The sequence below is a fragment of the Prionailurus viverrinus genome, chromosome B4 (genome assembly GCF_022837055.1).
Source record: "Prionailurus viverrinus isolate Anna chromosome B4, UM_Priviv_1.0, whole genome shotgun sequence".
Taxonomy (NCBI): domain Eukaryota; kingdom Metazoa; phylum Chordata; class Mammalia; order Carnivora; family Felidae; genus Prionailurus; species Prionailurus viverrinus.
Genome location: NC_062567.1, coordinates 76492642 through 76519102, shown reverse-complemented (window position 1 = coordinate 76519102; position 26461 = coordinate 76492642). Strand labels below are relative to the sequence as shown.

The window sequence follows — 26461 nt, the reverse complement described above, 5'->3', positions numbered from 1 at the left end:
GGATGGCCTGGACAAGGGAATCCTTTCCAGTCCGTAGGGCCGGGGTCAGGGCTAGAGTTGGGGACTGCTGAGGGGGACTTGGACCCATGTGAGGCCAAGGGTGGGGATTGTGTACATTTCGTGGACCTGGGATGCCCCCAAGAAGCCCCCAAGTGCCCCGAGGAGATGCTTTGACCTTCCCATGAACAAGGTACAACTCCAATTCTGAGTAAATGTTATAGAATTTCTTTATTAGACAAAAATAGACTCTTTCCCCCCCTTTTCATGTGATCCCACTCTGATCTCTCTGCTCAGAGGGGGAGGCGGAGGAGGGCGTGCCTTGCTCCCCACACCTCTTCCCCCTCTCCCTGCCAGGCTGGGACCTGCAGCTGGGTGGAGCTGGCAGGCCCGCTTTCCCCTCTGGGCTGATGTTCTCTTCTCGTGCAGGTGGGGCTGTCCAGATCCCCTCCAGGGCTCAACCGCTCATGCCTCCTCACCCTTCACACACCCATCTCTGCCATCTGCTCACGTGCAAGGTCATCTCACAGGCCCATCCACTTGGCTTAGCAGGCTGGGGGCAGGGAAGGAGAGCAGTGTCCCAGGCTGATGCCCACTCCCCATTCCTAAGGGAGGGGCTGGCTCCTGGGTCTCCCGGGCCCAGGCCAGGGGAAGTGAGGACTGTGGGGTGCTGAGAGGTGCGCGGTGTTGAAGTGGGCTCTGAGCTTGTGGCCTTCCTTCACTTTCTCTGACCCAGTAGGACTTTGGTGATGAAGGTGACAATGGCGCCGGCAGGCTGATCTGGGTCAAGCTCTGCAAAGAGGTGACACACGTTCTCCCAGGGACTTCCCGGCTTCTTGGCCACGAAACCAAAGATCCTAGGAGCACAGAGGCAGGGAGGGGAGGGGGCTCAGCATGCCTTCCACAAAGGACTGCAAAGCCAGGGGTGGGGAGGAAGGCAGTGCCTCTGTCCCAGGGAGGGAAGAGATGCACCCGTGGGGAGGCTTACTTGGAGGTGGTCCCGTCGGGGTTGGTCCATCTGCAGAAAAAGAAGAACCGTGACGGAATGCACCCAGGGTCTGCCTACCAGAGGAGGAGGGCTGGGGCAGGGGACTTTCTGGTCTGGGGGAACCTGATGGGAGCGTGGGGCTATGGGAGCAAAGAAAGGGTCGAGAGGGAGGCTCACCTCCGGTCCTGAGGATCAGTGCTGCAGAAGGTGATGCTGTTCACTGGATAATGGCGGCGAAAGAAGAGCCTGCAAGGAGGATCGTGGGGAAAGTCACAACCGGAACCGGGGGTCCCTAGAGTCCCCCAGGGGCTGGGCGCACACACTCACTTCCTTTGGTTGTCCGTCAGCGTAATGCCCTGGGCTGAGACCTTGAAGTGGACGATGGCTGGGGTTGGCCGGGGGCTGCAGCCCAGAGCTGCAGAGCTGGCCCGGGCCACCGCTTGGGGGCCCGTCAGTGACTCTGTCTCCACTGAGGTCAGGTAGAGCACACTGCAGGCTATGAGGGCAAGAGAGGGCTGCAGGGGAGCGCCGGCTCTGCCAGCACCCAAGTCTGTCTTCCCCTATCGCCCCACACCGCCAGCTCTTTCTTGCGCCTTCCCCAGCTAGTGCTGCTCAAAATTCGTTAGAATCCGGGTCACTTGTTAAAAAGGCAGATTCTGCGACTCTGCCAGATCTACAGTCGGAAATGCTCGAAAGAGGCCTGACAATCTGCATTCTAACAAGCCTCCCTCCAAAGATTTTCAAGTTCATGAATTTGAGGTCCTAGACTGAGGACCCCCTTTCCCACCCCCACTGCAAATATAGGGGCCCACCCACCTCAGGGCCTTTCAGTGCCCCGTGCCTGCATACGTAGGACCCCACTTGGCACCCAGGGAGAGAAGGGAGGGAGAGGTCCTACCGGCACCCTGACGTAGGAGGTCGGCTGCCGTGCTCATGTTGGCCGGCACTGGGGTCTCTGGAGTCTCCTCTAGAGGATCTGGGGGCAATGAGGGCCAACAGGGAAGGTCAGCAGGGAGTCATGTTCCCTAGGAACTGGAGAACTCTGTTGTCCCAAGGGAAGGCAGGCTGGGAGCCAGGACCTGGGGATGCTGCCTTGGGCTGCAGCGGGTGAGGAGAGGCGGGAGGGCAGATCACAAGCACCCACCTTTGCTGGGGATGCGCAGGCAGCAGGGCAGGGACAGTGGGGAGATGGAGTGCTGGGACACCAGGGCCGACAGGCTGCCTGCAGGGGGAGGTGACAGAAGCCCTGGGGTGCCCACAGGTATCCCCCCCTCCCCAGCTCTCCCTCCACCCTCCTGAGACCCCCTTGGCCCTTGCGCCTCACCAAAGTAGGGCTCACTGGGACAGCCTTTGATCTTCACCCCTTTGGGCCCAGTCTCAATGAGAAAATGACGGACCAGCTGTTCCAAGGGGTCCCCTGAGGGGAGGGGAGGAGGCCGGGTGGAGAGGAGAAGAAATAGACTTTATCAGATTCCAGATTCCAGTTTTCTCCTGTGCTGGGATTCTTTCCAGCGCCGGAGAGGTCACTTCCTGCCTCTCCCCACCAAGAAGTGGCATGGCCTACCCTGCCTTGTCTTGTCTCTGGTGCCTCCCCCCACTCCACTCCCCTTCTCCCCCAGGTGTGGGCATTCTTTACCTTTCCAGGGTTGGGCGCTGGGTGGAGGTGTGGCCACTTTGAGGGCCAGCCCATAGGCTCCTTGGAATGAATGACTGTCCCTGATCAGGAAGGCCCCAGGGTCCTTGTCCTTCAGCAGAGCAATGGCTGGGGGGAGGTGGGAGAAGTTTTCACAGTGGTGGATTGAGCCCCACGTAGCCCCTCTCTACCTCTGCTACCCAAGCTCCCTAGGCCTTTCACCCTAACAGCCGTGGTGTTTTGGGGCACCTGGGGATGGAACTTCAGAGTTAAAAGGGTATTGACAGTGTTGAGTTGAAACCTCCATGGGCCCAGAGCCCAGAACCACCTGCTAGTGAGAGACTGCCTGGGGTAAACCTGCTGAGACAGGGAGGAGGCACCAAGGGTGTTAACTGAAGGATGGGTCCTTAAGCCAAGACAGAGCCCCAGAAGGGCCATAAAACGGGAGGGGTGGGGCAGGCTGCCTTCTCACCTTGGTCACGGGACAGGTGTGGTTTGTACCAGAACTTGGATGTATCCTGGACGAACTTGACATTGCTCTGGCTCTCTTGCATAGGGGGCTCTAGGACAGGGAGGGACCGAGCTTGGCCCCAGTGCTTCCCAGTGCCCGTGCCATGCCCCTCCTTGGCAGACAGGGTTCTCCCAAGGGGGCCCCACCCTCCCCAAGGCCTTTATACCTGGGGGTTGGGGGACATTATCCGGGAGCAGAGGTGCAAAGGTGACATGGTGACTGGTGCCTCTGGCTGGTGGTGATGCCTGCTCTGGGCCCCAGGATCCTGGCTGTTGCCCAGGTCCCAGCAAATGGCGTTTCTCGGGAAGTGGGGGCTGGGTGGGGCCGTTGACGTCATAGGATGCAGCCAGGGGGAAGGCAGGCGTGGGTGAGCTCTGAGGCGGCTCTGGGCTGGCCACAAGCCAGGGCATCTGGGTAGGCACAGGGGTGAGGGGGGACCCATCCGGGCTATCTGGGGGGTCTCGAAGTCCCTGCCAGGGGGCATGGCGGAGGCCAGGCAGTGTGGTGGGCACAGGGCCCCTCGGACTGGCGCTGTCTGAGCGGCTCCCCGGGCTCTTCTCCTGAGGCCAGTCCTTGGGTGAGCTGGGCGGGGAGGTGGGGGAGAAGGGGCCTGGGGCTGGAAGCTCAAGCCCGCTTCTCGCTGGCAGCTCGGGAGCCTTTTCAGCGCTTCCCTGGGGAACGGATGGCAAAGCCTCGCCAGGACTTAGTCTCTGAGTGGGCACCAAGGTGGGGGACGTGGTGTCCTGCCGTCGGGTGCTGCAGTTTGGGAGGGCGGGCAGGTGGTCAGTACATTGGTAGTGCTGCGGAGCCCCCGTGTGAGCTGCCCCCACCCCCAGCTTCAGTGCCCGAACAGCCCCGGCCCCTCTGTATACCTTTCCTTGCCCTGGACTGGGCTGCTGGTGTGCAGGGGTGTGGAGGGACCAGACAGCTCAGAAGAGGCACTGCACTGAGCATCACAGGGAGACCGAGGCAGGGTGCTGTGCCCGCTGGGGCCCTCCCTCCAGGATGCTGGCTCAGGTGATTCTGTAGGGAAGGTGGGAGAAGGGGCCGTGAGCCGGAAAAGTCCCTTTTGTCTGTCTTAGCTCTTTCTCATTCTGTACCTTCCCCCACCATCTTCCAGAACCCTCCTCTTCCCCGGGCACTCCCCACCCCAGTGCCCTCACCTGCAGATGCCAAGGCTCCTGTGGGGGCCAGGTGCCCAGGCATGGGGTACCTGTCCCCTCCCTCCTCTGCAGGGATCTCGTAGCTCAGCTTCCTGGATTGTGGGTAGGGCGGGCTGCCCGGGGAAATGGAGCCAGCCCGTGGGGAGTGGGCACCGGAACTGGAATACCCTCTGCCCTCACCTGGAGAGCCACAGCTATGAGGCACCCGGCCATATGCTGGGCAGTAACTGGGAACGGCTCCTCCATAGCCATATGTCACCAGGGCAGGATACCCTGGATGCCCATACCTGCCTTCAGGGCACAGGGCATAGGAGCAGCCCTCATGCCCTTCCTCGCCTGCCTTGGGTGGCTTCAGGCAGCTGTAGTCGGGCATCGGGGCGTGGTGATGCCCGCAGGCAGGCACCAGCAGGGGCAGTGGGTGCCCGGACCGCACCGGGTGCAGGAGAGCCTTGCCAGCCTCGCCCGCCCACCCCTCTCCAGCCTCCCTCTCCAGCCTCAGCCCATATAGGGCTGCAGTGGGCAGCGCCAGCTTCTCCTCACAGGCAGGGCAGGAGCACAGGGCAGGCATCCCAGGGTCCTCCACGATCACCACCTCCCGGTAGCCTGGGGAACGGTAGCCGAAGTCCCCGTTGGCTGGTTTCCCCAGCTCAGGGGGGTAGGGATACGGCCCCTCAGACAGGGATCGGCAGAGGCGCCTCTTCTCCACAGAGGCCTCGGCGTAGCCCTGGGGGTGCCCCTCGTAGCCGCCATAGGCCAGCCGCCGCCTGTCCAGGGTTCCCTCTGGCCGGTAGTAGCCCCCATTGGGGACCCCGCAGGGCTCCCGGTAGCCCTGGCGGCAGGAGCAGTGGCGGCTGAGGCTGGGTCTGTGGCCTGAATACACTCCGAGGTGGGGGCCTCCGCCCACGGGCGGCTGCTCTTCGTCATCCAGGATGGCCGTCTCGCGCCCGGCTCCCCGGCCCCCACTGGCCACTCCACAGCCTCCCAGGAGGCGGTCTAGCTCCTGTCGTTCCGCAGCCGTTGGGGGTGGCCGGCCAGGGGACTCGGCAGCCGGCTCCGTGGTCAGTGTGGACGAATGGCCGGAGTCGCTGCTGACAGAGAGCATGGGGGGTGGAGGTGGCTCTGGAGAGGGCGCCGGTGGGCTCTGGCGGGGGGCCCGCTGCACCTGGGCGTAAGGACTGCCATCCAGGGGTCCCCGGGTGTGTGTCGGGGAGCCTGAGTGGGGACAGGACCAGGGAGGGAGGGCAAGCAGGAAGAAAGGAGAGAGAGGGAGTCAAAGAGAGGGAACAGTGCAGGGGACTCCACTTCAGGGGTGTCCCTCGGGAGGGGGATCTGCCTGGGAGGAAGGAGTGTGCCCCTCAAACCTCCACCTCCCACCGCCCCTGGGCCTGCCCCACACACCGTCCACGCTGTCCTCGTGGTGCTGATTGAAGTTCTCGTAGGAGTCCCAGCGCACGGCGGGCTCTGCCGTGTTGTAGTCAACAGAGACCGAGGGGTCGTTCCGTGGGGTGTTGCCTGTGGAACGGGCCGCCCAGGTGTTGAGAAACAGGCAGACAGCCTTTACCCCTGACCCAAGGCTTGGCTCTTACCTTTGATCTTTTCAGGGCTGGAGGAGAAGACGAACTCCACCGAGGCTTGGAAGGGGAACCTCTCATCTGCGGGGAGTGGCGGTGAGGACCCGGGCCCCTGCCCACCCTCACCTGGGCTCCAGCCCCCACATCTGTCTCCAACTCACCAGCCCAGGCCTCGTCCAGCTGGTCCTTGGGGAAGGTGAGCCGTGGTCCGTGGATGGTGCACGTGTGGAACTGGACTCGGAACACGAGGGTCCGGTCTGTCCCCCGGCCACCCTTGTGATAGCAGGTCACCTGGATGAGGGAAGGGAGACTAGGGGTCAGGCCCTCCTGTCCACTTGCGTCTCCTCTGTGCTTCCGCCCTGGGGACTGTCTGGCCGCAGCTCTGCCCGGGCCTCAACCTCAAGGTGGCCCCTCCCCCCATCTAGGGGACTAGCTTTCCACCCTCCAATCTGCCTTGAATTGATGAGTCCCCAGAGACTGTGCAGCAGGCAGGATACACCACCACCCCTTGGACCCCTGCCCCTTCCCAGGATGGTCCCCTCACCATGACATCGCCTTTGAGGAGGAGGGCTGGCTCCAGGCTGATGCAGAGCTGTTGCGGCCCAGGGCCTGCAACGTGACTGAGGAAGGAAGGACGAGGCACAGGCTGAGTCAGAGGCACTCGGGCTGGGGTGGGGAGCTATGAAGAGTCAGGAGGGACTTGGGAGATTGGAGTCCGAGCCCTGAGCGAGAGACCTCTAGCCTGAACATCAGCCTCTCCAACTGTAAAATGGATTCCATGATGGCCAAAGTTTTTAGGTGCAGTGGCAGGAACCGGAGGACCCTGTGTCTGGGGAGGCTGGAGGAACAGGAATGCGGGCAGCAGGGGCCTGGGAAGAGAGCACTCACTAGATTCCAGATGTGTAGACGAGCTGCATGGACTGGTAGATCTTGAGGAAGGGCTGGAAGCCTGGAGGGACAGGAAGGAGAAGGCATGTGGGGCTTGCTGAATGGAGGGGGTGGGGACGGCCCTCCTTGTGGAGCACACCCCAGGCAGACTCACCTGTGCCAGGTTCAAAGGCTGGCAGCACGGGCACAAGCACATAGTGCAGGAAGAGAGGGCTGCTGTTCATTCTGATGGAGCCGGACAGGAGGCCGCTGAAGTAGCTGATATATCTGGGAGGGGGTGTGTCAGAACATAAGCCCCTTCCTCTGGAGGCCCCTCTGTATCATTTCAGCCATGCTCACCACCACCCGCCTCCCCCTGCACTTGGAAAGCCTGCCCTTCTTAGCACTTCCCTCACATCTTCCAGCTCACCAGAAAGTTCTTCCTTGCATCTAACCTCAATCCTTCTTGCTGTCCCAAAGGTTTGTACTTGCTGGCCCCTCTGGCTAGAATGCTCTTCCCCCAGATCTCTGCTTCCCGTCACAGAGATGGGTTCTGACTGTCCCGCAAGTCTCTCTTTACCACAAGCTCCATGAGAGCAAGGACCGTGTTTGTTCTGAATTCTCAGCACCTGACAGTGCCTGGTACACAGAAGGCGCTCCATTAAGGTATGCTGTATGAGCGAGAGAATCTCGGCCTTGGCAGCCATGGAGGGAGCCTGCTCCTCCAACCCATCCCTACCCGGGCTGCTCACCGGCGCTGGGAGGGCTGCAGCTCCGCGGCCACCTTGTCCTCACAGAACTTCCTCATGGTAAGCGTAGCCAATGCCTGGTCCGCCCTGGGGACAGCAGGACCAGCGTGGGGGATTAGGGGCTGGTATCCAAGCTGGCCTCTCAACCCTAAGCCCCAGGATAGGGAGGAGACGTGTGATCCCCCCCAAGGCTAGAGAAAGCCCAGAGTGGTGGTGAAGAGGACTAGAAACCCCACAGACAGTCACTTTACTAGTTGTTGGGCCTCAGGCAAGTGCTCCCTGAGTTTTAGTTTCCTCCTCTGTAAAATGGGGAAATAAGACCATGCTATAGGTTGGGTTTTTGGCTCCCCAAAAGATATGTACCTCTGAATGTGATCTTATTTGGAAATAGGGTCGCTGCAGATGGAATTAGTTAAGATGTTATACTGGAGGAGGAATGAGCCCTTAATCCAATATGATTGGTGTCCTTAGAAGAAGAGAAGAGACAGACAGACACACACACAGGAAGAAAGCCATGTGACGACCAAGGCAGAGAGTGGAGTGACGCAGCTGCAGGCTAAGGAACACCAGGGACTGCTGGTCACCACCAGAAGCTAGAAAGAGGCAAGGAAGGGCTCTACCCAGAGTCTCCACGGGAGTGCAGTGCTGCTGACACTTCGATTTTAGACTCCCAGCCTCCAGAACAGAGACAACACATTTATGTTGTCTCTAGCCACTTAGTTTGTGATACGTTGTTACAGCAGCCCTAGGAAACTGATAAAAATCCTCTGCTGGGAACGGTGGAGGAGGTACAAGCAAGAAAAAGGCGGTGGAAAGGCCAAGTTTATGGTAAATGGCTCTCCGAACAGAACACAGAGGCGGGCTTCCAGGGAGAAGGGCTCATCTCGGCCAAGTGGGGAGGGGGGCAGGTCACTGGGGAGGGGCCAATCAGGGGTCAGGGAGTCTCACCCTGCAGAGATCTTGCTGTAGTGCATGTAGGCAGAGACGATGACCCCGAGCTTGCCCTTGCTCCCCTGAGGGTAGAAAGATAGGGATGCAGGGCCTGCTGAGGCCTCAGGCTGAGGTCACCCCGGCCCTGTGAACCCCAGGTCCCAGCTCACCTTGCAGTACAGTACAACCACGTGCTGTGGGTCAGCACTGAGCCACGTCTCCATGGCTTTGCAGATGGAACACAGCTTGTCCAGGGGGGGCGCATGCAGCTCAGGCCAACCGAAGTCCTGGACCTGGGGGGGGGGGGGGCGCAGGGGTACAACTGAGGGTGGGGGCCACAAGCAAAGAGACATGGGTGGGGATGGGAAAGGGACCAGGTGTAGGGGTCGGTGGGGGCCAACCAAAGTCAAGAGACTGTTGGTTGTCCACGACAGGCTCAACACTTTCCTCATGGGTACAATGGGGTTGATACCCGCTGCACCATGCTTTGGAGTGTCTCAAGTAAGAAGTCACCTGGGAAGGTGCCAACTGCTACTATTAATAAGGAGGAGCTGGGGGCTCGTTGGGGTGGGAGTTGAGTTTAATGGCTTTAATCCCCTCCTACCTTGGGGTTTAGGCGGGTCAGGTCATGTCTTTTCTCTGAAAGGTTGAAGAGCTGCAAGTAAAGAGGGGACTTTAGACGGAAGTGACCTTGGGCAGCGGGCGGCGAGGCGCGGTCCCCTGCTGCGACCCTAAGCAGTCTTTCTCCCAAACGAGGACGGCGCTAAGGCCCGGCCTAGCTACGACCGCCCAGCGGGGGCGTTCCCTATCGGCTCCGGCGGCCCCGAGGCCCCGCCCCCTAGGCCGGCGCCTCCGCGAGTTTGTCGTCAGGCAGCAGCTCCGCCCACCTGGGCCTCCCAGTCCTCTCATTGGCTGACTGCGGAAGGCCCCGCCCTCACCAGGTACTTGTCGCGGTGCTTGGATTGCAGCACGTGAGCCAGCTCGCGCAGGTGGCCCCGGTGTCGCTGCTCGTCGGGCCGCGCGGGGAAGGCGGCAGCCAGGATCCGCTCCGTCACGTAAGTGAGGTCCAAGTCCCAGCGGCGCTCCATAAGCGGGTCCAGGCTGAAGCTCCTGGGGAGGGGGCAAAGCCTGCGTCAGGCACGAGGGCGAGGCTCCGGGGGCAGATGGGAGGGGAGGGCGAGGCCTCGGGGTCCCGAGGGTAGGTGGGGCCGCTCGGGGGCGGGGTGGGGGGCTGCCTAGGAGAGCTTTGCCGGGGCGGGGGGGGGGGGTGCGGCGCTGCGCCGGGCTGAGGTATGGGACCACCCCGGCGCCCTCACTTACCTGGGCAGAGTGTTGCGCTGCTTTGAGTGGTTTAGAGACTTGGTGGATCCCTGGTGGATGAGATGAGACGGTGCACATCTCTTTGGGTGCCCCCCACTCTAGGCTCCCCGCTCCAGAGTCCCGTGAACTTTCGTTCTCGCAAGATACCTAGGTCTGTACTCCCAGAGCTACCTGCTTCCGCCCCCTCCGCCAGCATCACTTACCAGGTGCTCTATGCGCCTCACGGGGGCCGTGTTTCTCCGCTAGAGGGAGACGGAGGAGGAAAAGGGGGCGGTTAGGGCGGGGGTAGGGACCAGTCTGCGCCTGGGGATGGTGGAGAGGGCACGCCGGCCTTCCTGTGGGGGCTGCACCGGGCCAAGGGAGAGGAGTCCTAACCCCCAGCAGGCCCAAGGGCAAGAAGATCAGAGGGCTCATTTTTTTCCTGTCCCTCAGGATGACCGGCACCCACAGCAGTCCATTCAAGCTAACCTCCTGGGGGCCCTCTCTGTGGCCACCAGAACTTTGGACACCTCAGCCAGGTTCCTTGCCACTCCCACCCCATCTCAGAGCACACTCACCAGCTCCGCTGGAGGCAAAGCCTGACAGGACGAAGTCACCTGGAAGGAGACCCGAGTGAGGGGCTGAGCTCCTGCTGAAATGGGGTCTCCTGGGCTTGACGATGGGGCTACCCCTCAGCTTCAGCAAGAAGGTGGAGGGGCTGTCAGCAGATGGGCACACACTCCAGCTGAGGTTCCTCTATTTAAGGGAGCCTCCCCTCTGGCCTCTCTGGTCCCCCACCCCTAGGCCCCCCACTTGTTGCTCTTGGCTCCCAGCCCCCTGCCCACACAGACCCCCATTCATCCAGCTGTGGGGCAGGAGTTATATATAGAGCCATGTAGGCAGGCCATGGCCAGGGACGGACACTGGCCTCTTTCACCGGGAGACCCCGCCCCTGGGCACACAGCTCCCCCAGGCCAACTCCAAGGCCCTGGGACCCCCCGCACTGCAGGAGGAGGACGAGGGAACCTCCTCAGAGATGGGGCTGCCTCAGGTCCCCAGTGGACAGTGGTGCTATCTACAGCTTGTACCTTCCGCCGGGCCTTTCCAGGGCCCAGGATGAGACCCACCCAGGCATCCTGAGGACCCTTCCCCAGAGGGAAGGCACAGCCCATCCGGCTACCCAGTCTTTGAAATCCTGCTCCCCCACCCACCCACCCCACCCTTCCTCGTCCTCATTCTCCTCCTCTTCCCCACCCCCATCCTCTCGCCAGCTGCAGCCTGGGCACAGCACCAAGACAAACCCTGTCTCCTGTCCACCCGCCTGGGCCAGCCCTCCAGGGGGTGGAGTAGGGTGGTTCTTAAAGGGCCCAGTACAGCACCCTCTCCCACTCCGGCAGGGGTTCCCCCATGATGAGAGGGGCTGCGGTTGATGCCGATGTGGCTGGAGAAGCCTGTTTCAGAGGAAGAGACTCTAGTCCTCCATCCCCAGTCAAGTACCCACCTTTGCTTCACATTTTCTGTGTGTTGCCACCTTGCAAACTAGAGAGGGATGGTGGGGAGAAGAGAGGGGTTAGCAGGCACATACTGGGGTAGCCCTCCCCCATCTCTCCAGGCCCTGGAACCAGATCCTGGGGCTTCCAAGACTGTTGAGATGGAATGGGGGAGCAGGGGCAGAGTTCAAGGGAAGTGTCAGGCAGCAGGGTAGTACGCTCAGGCCAGGGAGGGAGGGGGCAAGGGCTAATGTTCCAGGGTGACTGGGGGTGAGGGGGGAGGGAGGGAAGTCCCCATCACAGGTCCACTGGGGAGGCAATGGAGAGGACTGGGTCTCCTGGGTTGGGGCGGGAGTGTCCATCATGGGGACAAGGGCTGTTTGGAGGGGAGGCAGCTCCCCGTGACGGACACCCTCTTGGTTCCCATGCTGTCCAGGGGGCAGCGTGCACATTACGGTTTAAACTCTTTGTGAGTCTACCCGCTGGAGTTGTGCACACAATGGTGCTGGGTTAGAGGCTCTCAGGGTCACAGGACAGGCACCTCACCTCTGCATGAGACGCCAGTTCCATCGATGGTCACCTTACACACTGCACAGACTGGTGGTTTCTTCCGGAAGACCTTCTCCCGGAAGCTGTGTGGCTCGGCTTTCCTAGGCTAGGGACGGAAGGACACACAGGCAGAGGTGTCAGTTCTCAGTGGACCCATCTCTGGGACTAGCTGGGGTCTTAGCACTACCCTGGTTTCTTTCTCCTCCATCCTGAAAAAGCCCCTAAACTCCTAAGACACACTTGGTCACAGCTGTTTCTTGGCTTTTATGGGGCCTGTCCTTGATGGTGTGTGGAATCTGCCCCCTTGCATCACCCCAGACGGGTCATCTCCTCTCTGAGGGTCATTCGGGACCCTCGTATGGTGTGTGAAACCCTCGCGGTCACTGCCACACCAGGTGCTAGAGCTTTCCTCCTGACCTGGGAGGTGTGGGGGGGGTGCTCTCTGACTTTCTTCTATGAGGGTTCCCCATTTCTCCTCCCATTTTGCCTTCCCCAGATGGAGGTCCCTGTGGAGAGTGAGCAGGAGGGGGTCCAGAAATGAACGTAGAATGTCAGTCACGCAGCACCCAGACTGACCTGGCGGGGCGTGGCCTGAGCCAGTCCTACTCCCCTGGCTCCCGCTGTCCCCGTGCTCCAGACAGCTGACATGCCCTCCTCCCCCTACTGTCAGAACAACATGTTTACTCATTGTGCATTGAGGCGGCAGGCAGCAATTGTGTAAGGAGGGGGTGGTAATGCTGGAGAGACAGGCAGACAGAGGCATGACATTGGGGAAATGTTCAGCTGCCTCGCTACTTCTGGATGTAGTGAGCACCCTGTCACTTGAGGTTCAAGTGGGATTCCAGCATGGAATGGGGGAAGGGGTGGGCTAGATGCCCTGTTGGGCCTCTCCCCACCCAGAGTGCAGTGAGGCAGGGATGCCCCGTTATGGCCCTCATCCCCCTCCCTCCCACTGTGGGTTCACTCCACTCATCTTCTGTCCATATACCTCCTCTCCCTTCTACCCATTTTTCTCTTCCCTCAAGTGTTCAAGCTCCCCCCCCCCCATAATATTATCTCATGTTGCCCTGAGCTGCTTCTTTTGGGGTATGGCTGATAAAATATGGGGAAATGGAGTAATAGGCATCCAGGCCCCCCATCCTGGGGACCCAGGCAGCACTTTTGGTCTCTTGGCTGTCCCCCAAGAACCTGGATTAAACCCAACCTGAACTCTTATGGGCCAGCCTTGCTGGACCCGTTAGGAAACTTGGGTGCATTCTGACATTAACGGCATGCACTGATGATGTCAGGGGAAAGTCCCAGTGTCTAAAGCACTTCTGAGACCTGGCCACCCCTCTCCCTTCGCCACCTCCACCCCATTTCTCCCAAACTTCTGAGCTCAGGGAAGGGGCCTGATCTCGGCCCTGCCCTGGGGCTCCCCGGTAGTACCTGGAAAAGTCCTACAATGAAGTATACCTGAATGCAGGTTTAGGGGGCCAGGATCCCCAGGGTTGGCCTGAATTAGAGCAGGGAAGTTGGAGGAGGGAAAGTGGACACCAGGTTCTGCTTTAATCCAAACTTCTGCTGCTCACACCACAGCTCTGGCTATTCCAAAGGGGCATAGTAGTGAGGGGATTCGGGGCAAGGGGAAAAGGTTCTGGCCTGAGTCCTGGTCCCCTCCCCCACTGCCCACCCCTCCACCCCTGCCCCTCCTCTGCCCAGCCAGCGGGCACTCCTACCCTGCTGGTGGCCCGGCTGCTGTCCCTCCTCCCCAGGGCTCTGAGCAGCCTCTCCACGGGGCCGCTGGACTTCATGATGTCCGGGCGGCTGGCTGGGGTGCCGACTGCGGGCCTGAACAATGCTGGGGCCCGGCCCGGGGCTTCCTGGAAGCAGCCTGGCGGAGGCAGCCGCTTCCCCTGGGTGGAGGGTAGGCTGTCTGGCTGGTGTGAGGAGAAGCCCGGCCCTGGAAGTGGAGGGGAGTGCAGGCGGGAAAGGGGCAGGTCGCTGCTCCAGGAAGTGGGGGGGGGGGGGGGGAGGGAGGATGTGGGGGAGGCCAGGAGATCAGATTCCCAGGATCTACCCTGCTGGGAGTGTCAGCCCAGGATCTTTTGCCCCCCAGCCCCTTGCTGTGGAGCTGCCCCTTGCCCAGGGGATCCACCCTATCCAGGGATCTGCAAGGATCCTGAGATCCAGCCCCCAGTGGAGTGGGGTGGGGGCAGGGTGGGAATTTAGGTCTCCTGCAGGGCTCAAGGGCCAGTGGGGAACACTGTGTCCCAGGCCAGGCCAGGCCAGTCTCCCAGCCTGAACTCTCAGGTTCTCAGGGGACTTCTGGTGGGGAGGAAGGGGGAGCTGGGAATCACTACCCCAGCCAGCTCAGAATCGGGGTGCATCCTGAGGGGCCGGGGAAAATAGGACTGAGGGCCAGCTTCCTGCCTCAGTTTCACTGGTTGTGAAGTACAGGAAAAGGAAAGCATTCACTGCTTCTCTCCTGCCGCCCCCATACGCACCGGAAGGCCTGCTTCCAGCCACAAGATTGTTCTGCCCACAGGAGTGAGCCATTCTCCTGCTCCAGCCCAAGGCATTTGAGGCTCTTCTCCTGAGAGCACCCCACCCGCTCTGCTCCTGACAGTCATCCCCTCTGTCCCCCCATTCCATGGCTTGTTCGTGCTAGACCTCCCAGTCCCTAGCCCCTCTTTCCAGCCCTGCTGTGTAGGCCCTTCACCCAGACCCTAGGGCTGGGCCCTATGCCCCCTGCCCCCCAAAGCCTGAGTACTACCTTCATGGCTCTCCTAGCTCTGCTCTCCTTCCTCAGCAGCTGTCCCAGGTCCTAAGGACTGGACAGGGCCCCCCCCCCCCCCCCCTCCCAACACATACTCCACCCCCCTCTGTGGGCCTCCTACCTCCCTCCTGGGAACATGGCCAACTTCCTGTCCCAAGAGTCAAGGGAAGGAGGTGGACTGGAGCCTTGGAAGTGGGGGGTGGAGGGGGGCAGTAATCTTCCAAATATAAATGGGGTTAAGGGCCAGGGGTCCTCAGCCCCAAGCCTTGGACAGCAGCCCTTTGACCGGCTGGAGCCATCACTTGAAAGAACGCGCAAATATGCCTCCCCTCATTTGCATGGTATTTACTGAATGTACCGGTGCTCAGCCTTCTCCCACTTGGTCCTTAGACCTCCCTCTCCCTCCTTCAGGCCCAAGGGACTGGTCTAATCCTGCCTTCTCTGGGATGAGCCCCCTTAGGAGAGCCCACTCAGGACACTTCTTTGGACTTGCCTGGCATGGGCCTGGCCTGAGGCTTTGCCCTTGAAGATTTAATTCTCCTTCCAAGTCAGGAAGTCTGTCCCCGGGGTACCTTGGCCAGAGGGAGGTATCTCCGTGGCCAGGCTTGGGCCCCTAGCGTGTAACTGGAGAGGGGGCACTGGCTCTGCAACCCACTCCTATCCCACCAACCCTGGCTGGGTCCCAGGACATTCCAGGCCCCTGGCCAGTGTGGGCAACTGGGCCTGGCCTGGTCCAGTTCAGAGCCTTGCTGTAGGAGAAGCACTATGGTGGGTGTGTGGGTTGGGGTGCCTTTTCTCTGCCCCTTCATGCCCCTTCAGCATGCTTCTTTCTACACCTGCTGCCTCCATAGGGGCTGAAAAGTCCCCTCACCTGGTAGTTCCTTCGTGGGGGACTCATTAACCCGTATTGGGTGGCCAGGGAAGAATGCCTTTGAGTCTCTCCCCACTCTGTGGGGGGCACCTCTGTAGTGACATGGAGAGGGGGGAAACAGGCTTGAGAGGAAAAGGCGCTCACCAGGGCAGGGCTGGGAAGGCATGGCCAGACCCGGGTAGGACCCTCACCCTATTCCTGCCTGGAACATTCCAGAGCCTGTCAGTCTCTCCCCCAGCCTGGCCCCCTCTCACTCCGAAGCCTTGGGTTTGTTTGGAGAAACCCCTCCACCCACACTCCCCCTTCCTGGAAAATAGCTGTGGTTGGATGAGAGGCTGGGAGCCCAGCCGCGGAGGAGGGGTGAGGCCCGGAGAAGGAGAGAGGGAGAGGCGGGATATATGAGTGTGCCCTGAGGGATCTAGAGAATTGAGGGGAGAAGCAGAAGGGGGGCGGACGAGTGGGGCTGGAAAATCGAAATGGGCCTCAGTGTCCCAGAAGTGAAGTAGAAAAAGAAAACCCTCGCGACGCACGCTCCCGGGGCCGGGCCGGCAGTTCCCACCCAGGTCCGGGGCCCCGCGTGTGGGGGCAACGTGCGCCCCGTGGCGGCGAGTGCGCCGGAGACGCGCGAGGGCGGGACGGCCGTGTGACCGCGGGCCCCGCCCCGCCCCCTGCTCCCTTTCCCGGCTTCCCGCGGCCCCCGGCCCCGGCCCCAGTCCCCCACCGCCCCCCACCCCGGCGGCCGCCCCGCGCCCCAGCGCCTCCGGGCGGCCCCGCGCCCCCTGGCGACCGGCCCCGGCCCCGCCCGGCCGCCGTGACGCACAGGCCGCCGCCCTCCCGCCCCGCGCCGCGCGGCCACTCACCTGCGGGGGGCGCCCGGCGGGGCGGGGGCGCGCCGGGGCGGGGCAGCAGCAGGGGGAGCCCCCGGACCGGCCCATCCTGCCGGGCCCGCGCCGAGCGGCCGCGGAGGAGGCGGAGGAGGCGGGAGCGGGCGCCGCGCTCGCCCGGGCTCCCTCCCGCGCCCGCCGCGCCCCGCGCCCGCCCTCGCTCCCTCCCGCGCTGCTCTCCTCCCTCCTTCCCGGCTCCAATCCCCACGTTCCCCCGCTCCCCGCCCCTCGGCCTCCTCCTTCTCCCTCTCGTCGTCCCCACCTTCTCCTGCGGGCCCACGCTCCCCGGGGCGAGGAGGGACGCGGAGACTGGCGGAGGGGCGCTCGGGGACAAGAAGAGACCGGGATGGGGAGAGTGTGAGGAGGCAGACGCGCAGGACGCAGAGCCGAGAAACTCTCCGAGCCCCGGGGAGACTAACCGGCAGGACAGAGCATGAAGCAAAACAAAACACAGGAACCAGACAGACGTAGAAGAAAAGCGGCCATGGGTCCAGAAGGCGTTAGAAACAGCCTCTCATCCGCCCCCTCCGCGGGGAGTATTTGGGATTGAGCCTGACCCCAAAGTCAGGACCCACCTACTCAAGGGGCGCCAGATTCAGACAAAGATACCTGCTGCCCCCTGTGTCCCCAGTCGCTGGACACCCTTCCCTAGTCCTCTGCCACAGGGGAGACGTCTAGACCACCTCTTGTCTCCAAAGCTGAGGACCTCCACATCAAGTTCAAGCTCCCACCCCCTAAGCAGCTCCAGTCAGCCCATCATCCATCGCTCTGCTTTGGAACTGGACCTGGACCGTCATTCCCACTCCCTGACTCTGCTTATAAAGAAAGTCCTCCCTCCTCCTATATAACTCAAGTCACAGGTTTCCCAGTGGAGATGGAAGTTCATTCAGTCTGTGGTCTAATCTCATTCCCTTCTTTTCCAGGGTCGGGATCTGATACTGGTTAGAAACTAATGGGCCCTGGGGGTGATTTGAGTTGGGTCACCCTGGAGGAGAAGATAGAGGGAAGGGATGTCTTTTCAGAAACTGAATCCACTCCCATTCTCAGATTCACCAGTGTTCTCTAGTATTGAGTACTTCCTGGAACTCCCTCCTGCCCTCCCTCACCCTCCCCACTGAATTTTCCATGATGAAAACTGGTGTGTGTTGGGGGTGTGGATTCTGAGAAGCCAGTGCCCAGGGCTCAATGTCCAGTGCCTGCTCAAGGCAGCCAGTACCACCAGCTGCAAAGCCCTCTGTCCCTCCCTGTCTCAGCTCCCAACTGGGTCGTCTCTGCTCATCTTGCCTTTGGCAAAGGCTGGGAAGTCTGGTTCTGATTCCAATCTGGCGGCTGGGGGGAGAGGCACGGTGACAATGCGGTCCCTCAGAGACTGGCATTTGGAAGGGGTGGGTGTGGCTGGGACTGGGGAGCCTAGAGCTTACTGCTCTTGGCTGAGTTGGTGTCCAGTAGGTCGTCTCAATCTCAGAGGTTAGAGCAGTGGGAACTGCTGGGAGCTGGAGGGAGGGCTGGGGGGGTTGGAATGGGGTGCAGGAGGGAAGAGGTGGGGAGGCACTGGGAGGAGGGGAGAGGCAGGAGTTTTGGGTAAGCCCCAAGGAGAGTGACCGGGATCAGAGGCTAGCGGGAAGGGGGCAGGGTTGAAGGTCATTGTGTGTATTTTGGTTAAGATTTGATTATGTAACCGAGACACACGAGGCATGAAAATTTGCTCATTTCTTCGGAGTCTTAGCTAGTTTTTTAAAAATCGTGTCCTTTCCAGAGTTTATTAGGGTCTTTGGCTGGGTGCCTGGGATGCCTGCCGAAGGGGGTTAGTAGGTTCTATTTTTTTTTTTTTTAAGTAATCTCTACACCCTGCGTAGGGCTCGAACTCACTACCTTGAGATCAAGAGTTGCATGCTCTTCCTACTGAGCTAGCCAGATACCCCAAGTTCTAATGTTTAAAGGTACCAAGGAGAGACTGGTGCTCAGAGAAGAGGCACCTGATTGGATCCCAGAGAGGTAGGCAGGGCTTCAGCCTCACACTCATGCTGGTGTGGTTGTCCCTATGAGGAACTTTTGAGGTTTCAAGGAATTGGGAGAGTCATAAGATGGGCAGCTGAACTTTCAGCTCAGACTTGATTCCTGCTGTCAACCTGGGGACCAGGGGCTGAGGGGGCTGCAGGAGGGAAGCTGATGAGGAAGGTTGAGAGTGAAAAATTATCCACAGGAGGTGGCTTGCTGGGAGTGCTGTAAACACGGGTGGCATATGGAGCCAGCCAGACATTCTGACTACCAGTTCAGAGCAACAGAAGCTTCAGAAGGGAGAGGAAAGGGAGAAGGAAGACAGGATGATGTTAGCAAAGGTGAAACAGCATTTCAGGAACAGTATCATGACCCCTTCTGACCCCTCCCTCCATGCAGGTTTTCTTACCTTGACTATGCAGAGGGCAGCCCATCTTGGGACTGAAGGCTGGACCCCCTCTTCCAAGGTCTGGGGTGATCCCATGCCTGCGACTGAGTGTGCTCAGATCCTTGGGGTGGGAGGGCTTTGAGGGGCATGGGCTATCCTGGCGGGGAGAGCACTGGGTCAGGAGGATTTGAGTGGAGGGTTTGGGCACTGGGAACCAGGAAGAGCGGGGGAAGGGGGAGAGCTCACTCCAGAGGCGGATCTGCTGGCCAGGACAGAGGACAGAGGGTGTATTGTCCAACCGGGAGGTTGCTGCAGCTGGGTGTGGAGCAGCACAGCACAGCTCGCCTCTTCCAGACTCCTTTCTGGGGAGGCGGGAGGGTGAGGGAAGTCGAGTCCCCCCCTTCACTTGTGGCCCTGGGGGCTATGACGGTTGCCAGGAAACAATGTTTTATTTGAGAAATAATGCTTCCCAGGAGCAGATGTGTAGCTCTCCCACTTCCTGAGAAACCAGATGCTGTGAGCTTGCTTAGCACTTTAGGGGACGCCTTTGGCACTAACTGGGACCCTCATTGCCTTGGGATCCAGAGCCTGGTGCTTGATTCTGTTTAAGAGAATCTAAGCTACGTGGACTTAACTCAGGATCCGAGCAGCCTAGAAGTGACCCTTGTAAAGTCGGATGCTATACCTGTACCCTTCTGGTCATTCAAGATTTACGGCAGGTTGACAGGGCGCACCGGTCCTGGGATCTACTTCTGAAGATGGGGGTTGTACCAGCGCCTACCTTTCCCTTGGATTTCAAGTACCCTCATGGGACACAGTACAGGGAGCTCCTTCTTTACCCTTCCTGTGCCCAACCAACATGAATCTCTCTGAAGTTAGCCTTTCCCACTCGTATTCTTTTATTTTTTGAGGTGGGGAGAGGAGGGAGAGAGCGTGCCAGCTGGGGAGGGGCAGAGAGAGGAGAGAATCCCAAGCAGGCTCTGTGCTCCACCCCACAAACCATGAGATCATGACCTGAGCCGAAAGCCGGACTGGGCCACCCAGGCGCCCCTAGTCTCCTTTCCATCGTCATTTACCCAGCCTTTGGCGAGTGGCTGGAAATGAGGGCTTGGAGAAAGTGGCAGACCGATGCGGGCAGTGGAGGTGGGTTCCACAGGCAGCCTGGGCAGTGGCCTGTTTCCTTCCCACCTAAAAGCTTCCTTTCCCACATGGAAAGCTGAGTCAGCACAGCATGCTGAGCCTCTTACCCCTCCACATCTGAAGAGATCAGTGCACCGTCAAGAACCACAACTGCAGTTGCTGCGATGGGCCTAGGAAAACCACTTGTGTAGCTGGGCTCCCGTGCCAGCAACCCCCCCTGCCCAATCTTCCCCAAATTGTTGACTGAGCTTTCCTGGGCTTTCTCTGCTTCACCCCATTGTGACCTTAAGGATTCTCTGCCACGGTCCTAACCTCTTTCCTGCCTTGCAACACGGAACAGCCCATCTCTAGCCATTTGGAAACTTCCCACCGCATCTGGGGCCTCCGTTGTAACCCAGACCAGCTCATCAACAAGAACCCAGCCTGCCTGTGCCATGTAGCACGGAATGCGGAGGCAGTGCCTCTGCAGACTGCTGAGTGGAGGGTGGAGGCACGGCCTCCAGGCCATGAAGTAGGAAATGGACTGCAGGTACTTTTAAATATTAAAGGTTACCACCAGGCCAAAATGCTGGAGGGGAGTGGATGCTAATTCCCAGTTCTTGGGCCTCAGTAAAGATTCCCCTGGTAACCCCACCCCTAGCCCAGGACAGTCTCTAACGCCCAGAGGACTTCAGAGACAGGGGTGGGGAGCCTGTAAAGGCACAAGAGTGGAGTATATGGTCAAAAGAATTTCAGCATTGAAGTGAACTTTAAAGATCAGATTTATTTGGAGAAAACAAACAAAAACCCACAACCCAAAGGATGGGATTTTACATCTCAAGACATCTCCCAGGTATTAAGTCTACAGATTACAAATCATTTTCATAGAAGATATTTTGTACAAATTTTACACGTATTAAGGAGTGGGACATAACCCGTTTCTGTTATAACGGGGGCAGGAGAGGGGAATGGGAAAAAAAAAAAAAAGTTTTGGAGACAACTATTTGGAAGTAGACCTGTAGAGGGCAAACCCTACCTTTTCATCATCTACAGCAAATGGTTTGTTTTTTTCAACCAAAAAAAACAAAAAACAAAAAAACCCCAACCAAACAAACCCAAAAAACAAACCCCTTTCAGCCTTGGGTATCTCTAAAAGCCACTTCCCGGCTACTGGCCAATCCAAGCCAATTATTTAGTTACTTCACTTGGTAAGCCTCTTTATGTCCACTGGCTAAACAATTCATTCATTATGCCCACTGCTGCAGCACTCCTAAACCAACATGTCTGCGTGGCCAGACAGGGTCTAATCTAGGACCGATGGGTGAAGGGCTTGTGAACGAGAGACTGAGATCACCCCGAAGGATGCCGTCTACCGGGCTGACGGTACAAAGGTGCACATAAAAGCAGGCAAGTTAAGCTATTGTGTTGCAAGAGAAACCAGGACCTTGTCACACAGTTCTCTCCATTATCATTTATTCTCTCAAGGGAAGCTAAAAAAACAAAAACAAAACAACAAAGAAACACAAACCCACCAAAAAACCACACATTGGTTGAGGCCACATTATCAATCCAAACATTGGTGTGGGATTTCAATGGAGAGAAGGAACCTTGTAAAAACAAAAAAAGCCCCAATCAAGGTCATAAGAACGGCTCACAATTTGACCCTATTTATCCACCCTCACTCACCACCTAAGACCATTAATTCTATCATCTTCTGAGGTGTAAAAGGAGTTAAAGAAGTAGGAGCAGGAATGGAGGAGGGAAGGAGTGAGAGTCAAAAGACATGAAGGAGCCAAGATTTGCTTGAGAAAAGCAGTGATTCCTCATTAGCTTCTGCTCCCTGGGGCGGGTCTAGGATGCCTAGATCAGGTATGTGATTTAAATAGAAGCTGCTTTCTGGGAGGTGACAGCAAAAAGTAGCATTAAGATCAGAAGCCCAGGACGAGAGTCTACATTTTTAAAGCTTCAAGATTTCAGCAGAATGTAGATGGATGTGAACTTTCAGGAAGGATGGCGTTTAAGGAAGGGCAAAACCAGGACATACAAGACTTGGGAATTCCCATGACCCATAAGTGCTTCCTGCTCCAGGAAGTAACCACTTGGTGTTTACTGGAGGTCATACCATTTCCCCTTATTACTGGTGCAAAATAATCCATCACCTCCCTGCAGCTTCTTTTCAAACCACAACTTTTCCCACTTATTTTGGTCACTGAGCAGTCCTTATTCTTTTGTGGCCTATAGACTCACTCTCCACTACCCCCCTGGGGGGTAAAAATGAAGGAATTCCCCCTAGGCTGGCCCCAGTAAGTCAGAATTAAGAGGGGCTGGCAGCCTCCTGGAGACTAAAAAACAACTTGAGAGACTAAGCCTACCTTTCCGAGGATGGAAAATTTATTCAGGTAATGTTTGAGAAGTCATATGTGCCACAATAGGATATTAAGAATGAAAAGATAGAACTCTCACTCTTCCTTAAACCTGTCCTACTGCCCAACCAGATCCAGACGCTGCATCACTGTCACTGCCATTTTGCTAAATGGAGGCCCCCAGGCACTAATCACACAGGCAACTGCATGTGTCGTAAAAATGCACAACTTTTCCATTAAAAGCTGTACGTCTCTTTCTCTCTGGCTACATTGGCGATTCTCCAGTTAGTTCAATACTTTAAAGGCTGCAGCAGCATGCAAAAGAATTTCATTTCATTTTGTTTTTTTGTTTTTTGTTTTTTTAAAAAAAAGTTAAGAAAGGTCTCCAGGAGATGGTGAGTTTTATTGTCTGGATAGAGGTTTGATTTGCTCTCGAATGTTCCAGGGTGGAGAGACTAGGAGAAAGCACAGGATGCAGAGGTCTATTCGGTGTAATCTTCTCCCTCGTTCTCATCTTCGCCATCAACGGAGAGAGCAGCATACTTGCTTGCAGAACTGAACTTCTGGAATAGACGAGTGAGAAAATCACCAAAGCCTTGAACTCGCACATCAAAACCCAAGAAACAGGATAATGATACTTGGGCAAAAGGGAGGGGCCAGGTCAGGCCCACCTCCTTGTTCATTAGCATTAGTTCATTACCTCCACCTCCTTTTATCTTGGAGAGGGAGTAAGAGTAGTGAGACTGCAAGGCAGAAAACTGGAAAAAACTAAGTTTCTTTTACAATTTCAAACAAGCAACGATGCCTGATTGACAATTTCCAACCACTCGGATTCCAGCCCCAAGCATAAAGGAGTTCAATGGCAAACGTGAGCTGAGAGAAATCTATTAGCATCTAACACTTACGGAAGCTGGATTTTCTTCAGGTTTCTTTGGCTCAGGTGCAGATCGGGAGTCTTGATCCTTTTTGCCATCTTTCCTGCAGAGATGTAAGTGTAAAACCATGTCTTTAGGAGAGGACTCTCTCGACACCCACAAGCAGGTGGGAGGCACTGAATGGGCCCCTCCAGCCAACACTGCTTGCTATCTGGACATTTTGCTTCCAGATCCTTGGAACTGTTAACTGTCCACACTGGTTGACTTTCCTTTGTTTACCATAGGAGATATGGCAACACTTGGAGAACCAAGAACTTCCTAACTACAGGGACACATGTATCCAGCATCAGATGAAAGATTACAAATGGCAAGAGAGAACACACATACCTATCTGACTCCTTCCAGTGGTCTTTGTTCCCTCCGTCTCCTGGACCACGGCTGGAGTTCCCACTTTGGCCTTTTGGGACACTCACCCCATCTACTTTGTTTTCATCTGTTTGTGTGAAGACGCAAAAATAAATTGAAGGCAAGTAAAATATTAAGTACTGTCCCTCTCCTAAGTTTCCTTTCAGCTGCAGAAAAGTGTGCCCATGTGCACTGAAGGAAACTCAACCTCACCCCAACCCAGATTTCTCTCCTAAACCCTTCTTTCCACATTCCTTTCGTCCCCAAATAAGACCCACTAAAAAATTCCACTTTAGGGTTACGCCATCATGAAGAGCAAACTGGAAATAAGGACTATGACGCTGTTGTAGTGACCTTGGCCTTGCAGATGGTGACATTTCTAATCTGGACTGAGCATGTTAATTTCCTTCCGATTCTTTTTTTCCCCTTTCAAAGAAATGTTCTACCAGGAAAGGGCAGGACTCCATGCTTTTTCCAAAGAGACCACTTTTGCCCTCTACTGGCAAGAAAAGGCAGATAATCTAAGAACCTTTAATACAAAAACAGGTGCAAAATTACACTTAAGTTCAATTATTTAGGGACTCCTTTATCTTTATAGGCTTTTTATTTAGGCCTCTTATCTATGTGAAAACCCAACTTCCTTTTGGTCTTACCTTTCCTTGCTGGTCCTTCCTCAGATGGTTGAGCCGGAACTACTTTCCCCCCACCACTGGAAGGAAAACATGTAATCAAGTTTATCAGTCTTAGGGAAAGAACCGGTAAGAAACTTATAAAGTAGTAAGCTTTACAGAGAACCAAAAATACAGACTTAACACTGTGGAACATTAAAGTATAGAAAAGACAACAATGAAAGCAATTATATGAACACTCACTAAGTACCATGTCCTGTAGAATCATCACGATCACACAAGGTGAATACAATTCTCTATTTTACACATGAGGATCCTAAGACTTAGGGAAGTGAATCGACCCCCAAAGCCACGCTGCCAAATGTGGTTGCAGCAGGTTCTGATGACCAGGTTGCAGGTTTCAAGCAGCCAAAGTGATGCCAACCAGTTATCAAAACTCTAGAAAGCTGAACAATTAGCTTTAATGAGCCAGCTCCAGCACACCACTGAATTTGAATTGAGAGCAAAGAGCATAACTTAAAAGCTGCTATGTAAGGCACTTTGTTTTTCTTTATAATTTTTTAAAATCCCTGAGCTGAATCCAAGTGTCAGTGGCTCAACTGACTGGGCTGCCCAGATACCCCATCCAGGGCACTTTCTACCATGATACCACAATGTTTAAGATTCTACAGCTAAGCAGCTGCTGTGCTTCTAAGCGGACTCACCTTGTAGGGGACTGCTGCTCTGTGTCTGAGCTCTGAGATCGAGCAGGAGGGTTAGAACTTCGCTTCACCCAAGCATTCTCCTTTGGTGGAGGGGCTGGCATTACCTTTAGAGGTTGTTCAGGTTTGGGAGGCTTAGAAGTTGGAGAGTGACAGTCTTCCTCCTTATTGAGTGTTTCATTTTCTAGAGACTTCTCACTCTCTCTCCTTCGTGCATCTGTTAAGTCAGAGTAGGAAGGTTATATTATTGAGAGAAATTATTATACATCCATCTATTACAATCAGACAGAATAGAAAATGGTCCACACGCAAGTTTACTGTTTTTCATCATTATTCTTAAATATAGACCCCATCCGACTCCCAACAGATAAGTTATCCCCGGACTAGTGGTTACCAAATGTTACTCTGAGAAAATGTTTTACGGATGCAAGAAAAATAGGAAATACAACAGCTTCTCAAGGACAGCCACCTCCTTTCCTAGGAACTAGTACTCTTTACTTCGGGATTATAGCCTTGCTACATTTTGTGTTAAAATGTTTGTACTTGGAGAAGGATACATATACATGTGTGAAGAGGACCCTGATGCAGCCTCAAATCCACATACATAGAACAAAATGGGATATACATTTATGAAAAACAAAACCTACATGTTTTTTTTTCTTAAAGGCACTAAATATCTCCTCAAAACTAAAAGTTTATTTTGTTAGATTCTTCCTACATTAAGTGCAATCTCCTCAGGAGGTATATTATCAACCCAACCATCATACTCCCACCTCGCTACAAAGAGAGGCATTATTGTCCTGTCACTAAAAGGCTACTCCAGTATGAATGTTTGACAGAAAACTTCTGCAACACTTGGCTGAAGTGATTTGGAAATTCATCCTTGAGCCATACTTTGAAGTGCTCAAGCACAAATCAGTTTGGAGGTGAGAGGAGAAAATAAAAAAACACTGGCTCACAGTAATAAGGTAAGGGAGGTGTTATAATTGAACTGCTGTTTCCAAAACACTAAACATATGTGTGATGAATCAATAAATTCAAGGCAGGAAGGAAGGAAGGATGAAGAGCAGAAGATCATTGCTTGAGACACTGCTCCGGTCGCACAGGACATCCAAAAAGGCTGGCCCTGGGAGCAGCTCAGAGAGAGCTGTAGGACTGTGACTGCTCTAAGTAAAGGAAAACTCTGGAATGTCTGCAAAAGGAAGAGAAAATCCAGCAGTCAAGTATACTCTTTAGTGGAAGCTTATTAAACAGGTCACCTACGTCGCTTCTGGCACCTATTTCTCAGATTTTTCAAACCATGAGATGTGACACTCCAATCAATCTATGCTAACCCAAATAAAATGTTCATGACTGAATTTAACACCCCAAAGGCTCTGCATAGTTTGGTTATGGCTACTTTATGGAAAAGGGCGATAACATGATACCCACCCTGGTCTGACTTACTTCTGCCAGATGTGGCTGAGGTCCCAGTCTGTGATGACTCACTTCCTGTCCTGGACCGTTCCCGTTCCTGAGTTTCTTCACTTCGCCAGCTTGGGTGTCTGTATAAAGAGATTAACAAAACAAAACAAAACAAATGTCCAGCTAAATGAAGGCCATTATGGACCCATGCTGCCCCTTCAAGAACCATCACTTATTGATATTTTATCATGCTTGCTTTACTTGTGGGTGCGTGTGTGCATCTTGTCTCTCAAACCATCTGAAAGCTGCAGACATGAAG

The 26461-nt window shown here is 56.3% G+C and overlaps 2 protein-coding genes across 6 annotated transcripts in view; both read right to left on the bottom strand.

Moving 5' to 3' along the window:
• Nucleotides 1–209: 209 nt before the first annotated feature.
• TNS2 (tensin 2) lies at nt 210–18924 on the bottom strand. Of its 4 annotated transcripts, none has more exons than XM_047864942.1 (29): nt 18668–18924; nt 11745–11853; nt 11210–11247; nt 10287–10325; nt 9933–9971; nt 9730–9779; nt 9348–9519; nt 9014–9064; nt 8580–8702; nt 8428–8492; nt 7483–7566; nt 6906–7018; nt 6752–6812; nt 6408–6483; nt 6025–6154; nt 5879–5944; nt 5691–5804; nt 4293–5504; nt 4002–4152; nt 3296–3885; nt 3091–3180; nt 2622–2747; nt 2310–2402; nt 2130–2207; nt 1884–1961; nt 1313–1481; nt 1163–1231; nt 986–1015; nt 210–854 (listed from the first exon to the last, which is right to left on the bottom strand). In XM_047864942.1, exons 1-29 carry the CDS (start codon nt 18740–18742, stop codon nt 716–718), a joined length of 4230 nt encoding a protein of 1409 aa, XP_047720898.1. In that variant the 5' UTR covers nt 18743–18924; the 3' UTR covers nt 210–715. The 4 variants fall into 4 exon arrangements, with proteins under 4 accessions (XP_047720898.1, XP_047720897.1, XP_047720899.1 ...); XM_047864941.1 differs by lacking the exon at nt 18668–18924 and adding an exon at nt 16237–16388; XM_047864943.1 differs by lacking the exon at nt 18668–18924 and adding an exon at nt 14503–14535.
• Nucleotides 18925–20529: 1605 nt separating this feature from the next.
• EIF4B (eukaryotic translation initiation factor 4B) overlaps nt 20530–26461 on the bottom strand; it is a 54009-nt gene continuing 48077 nt past the window's right edge. The window contains exons 13-18 of one of the 2 annotated variants that reach the window (XM_047864945.1): nt 26170–26282; nt 24742–24955; nt 24062–24117; nt 23391–23496; nt 23034–23106; nt 20530–22691 (exon numbers count right to left, since the gene is read on the bottom strand). In XM_047864945.1, coding sequence (XP_047720901.1) covers nt 22611–22691; nt 23034–23106; nt 23391–23496; nt 24062–24117; nt 24742–24955; nt 26170–26282 — 643 coding nt within the window. In that variant the 3' untranslated portion in view covers nt 20530–22610. The remainder of the gene's footprint in view (nt 22692–23033; nt 23107–23390; nt 23497–24061; nt 24118–24741; nt 24956–26169; nt 26283–26461) is intronic. The other variant, XM_047864946.1, reaches the window with a different exon arrangement.

What these genes read in the sequence shown, in the direction of transcription:
- TNS2 (XM_047864942.1), bottom strand. Translation starts at nt 18,742, where the DNA reads ATGGGATCACCCCAGACCTTGGAAGAGGGGGTCCAGCCTTCAGTCCCA. An exon ending in TCCCAGTGAGCCCTACTTTG is followed by an intron (nt 2,208 to 2,309) that starts GTGAGGCGCAAG and finishes CTCCCCCTGCAG; the next exon opens with GCAGCCTGTCGGCCCTGGTG. An exon ending in CTGACGGACAACCAAAGGAA is followed by an intron (nt 1,232 to 1,312) that starts GTGAGTGTGTGC and finishes TCCTCCTTGCAG; the next exon opens with GCTCTTCTTTCGCCGCCATT.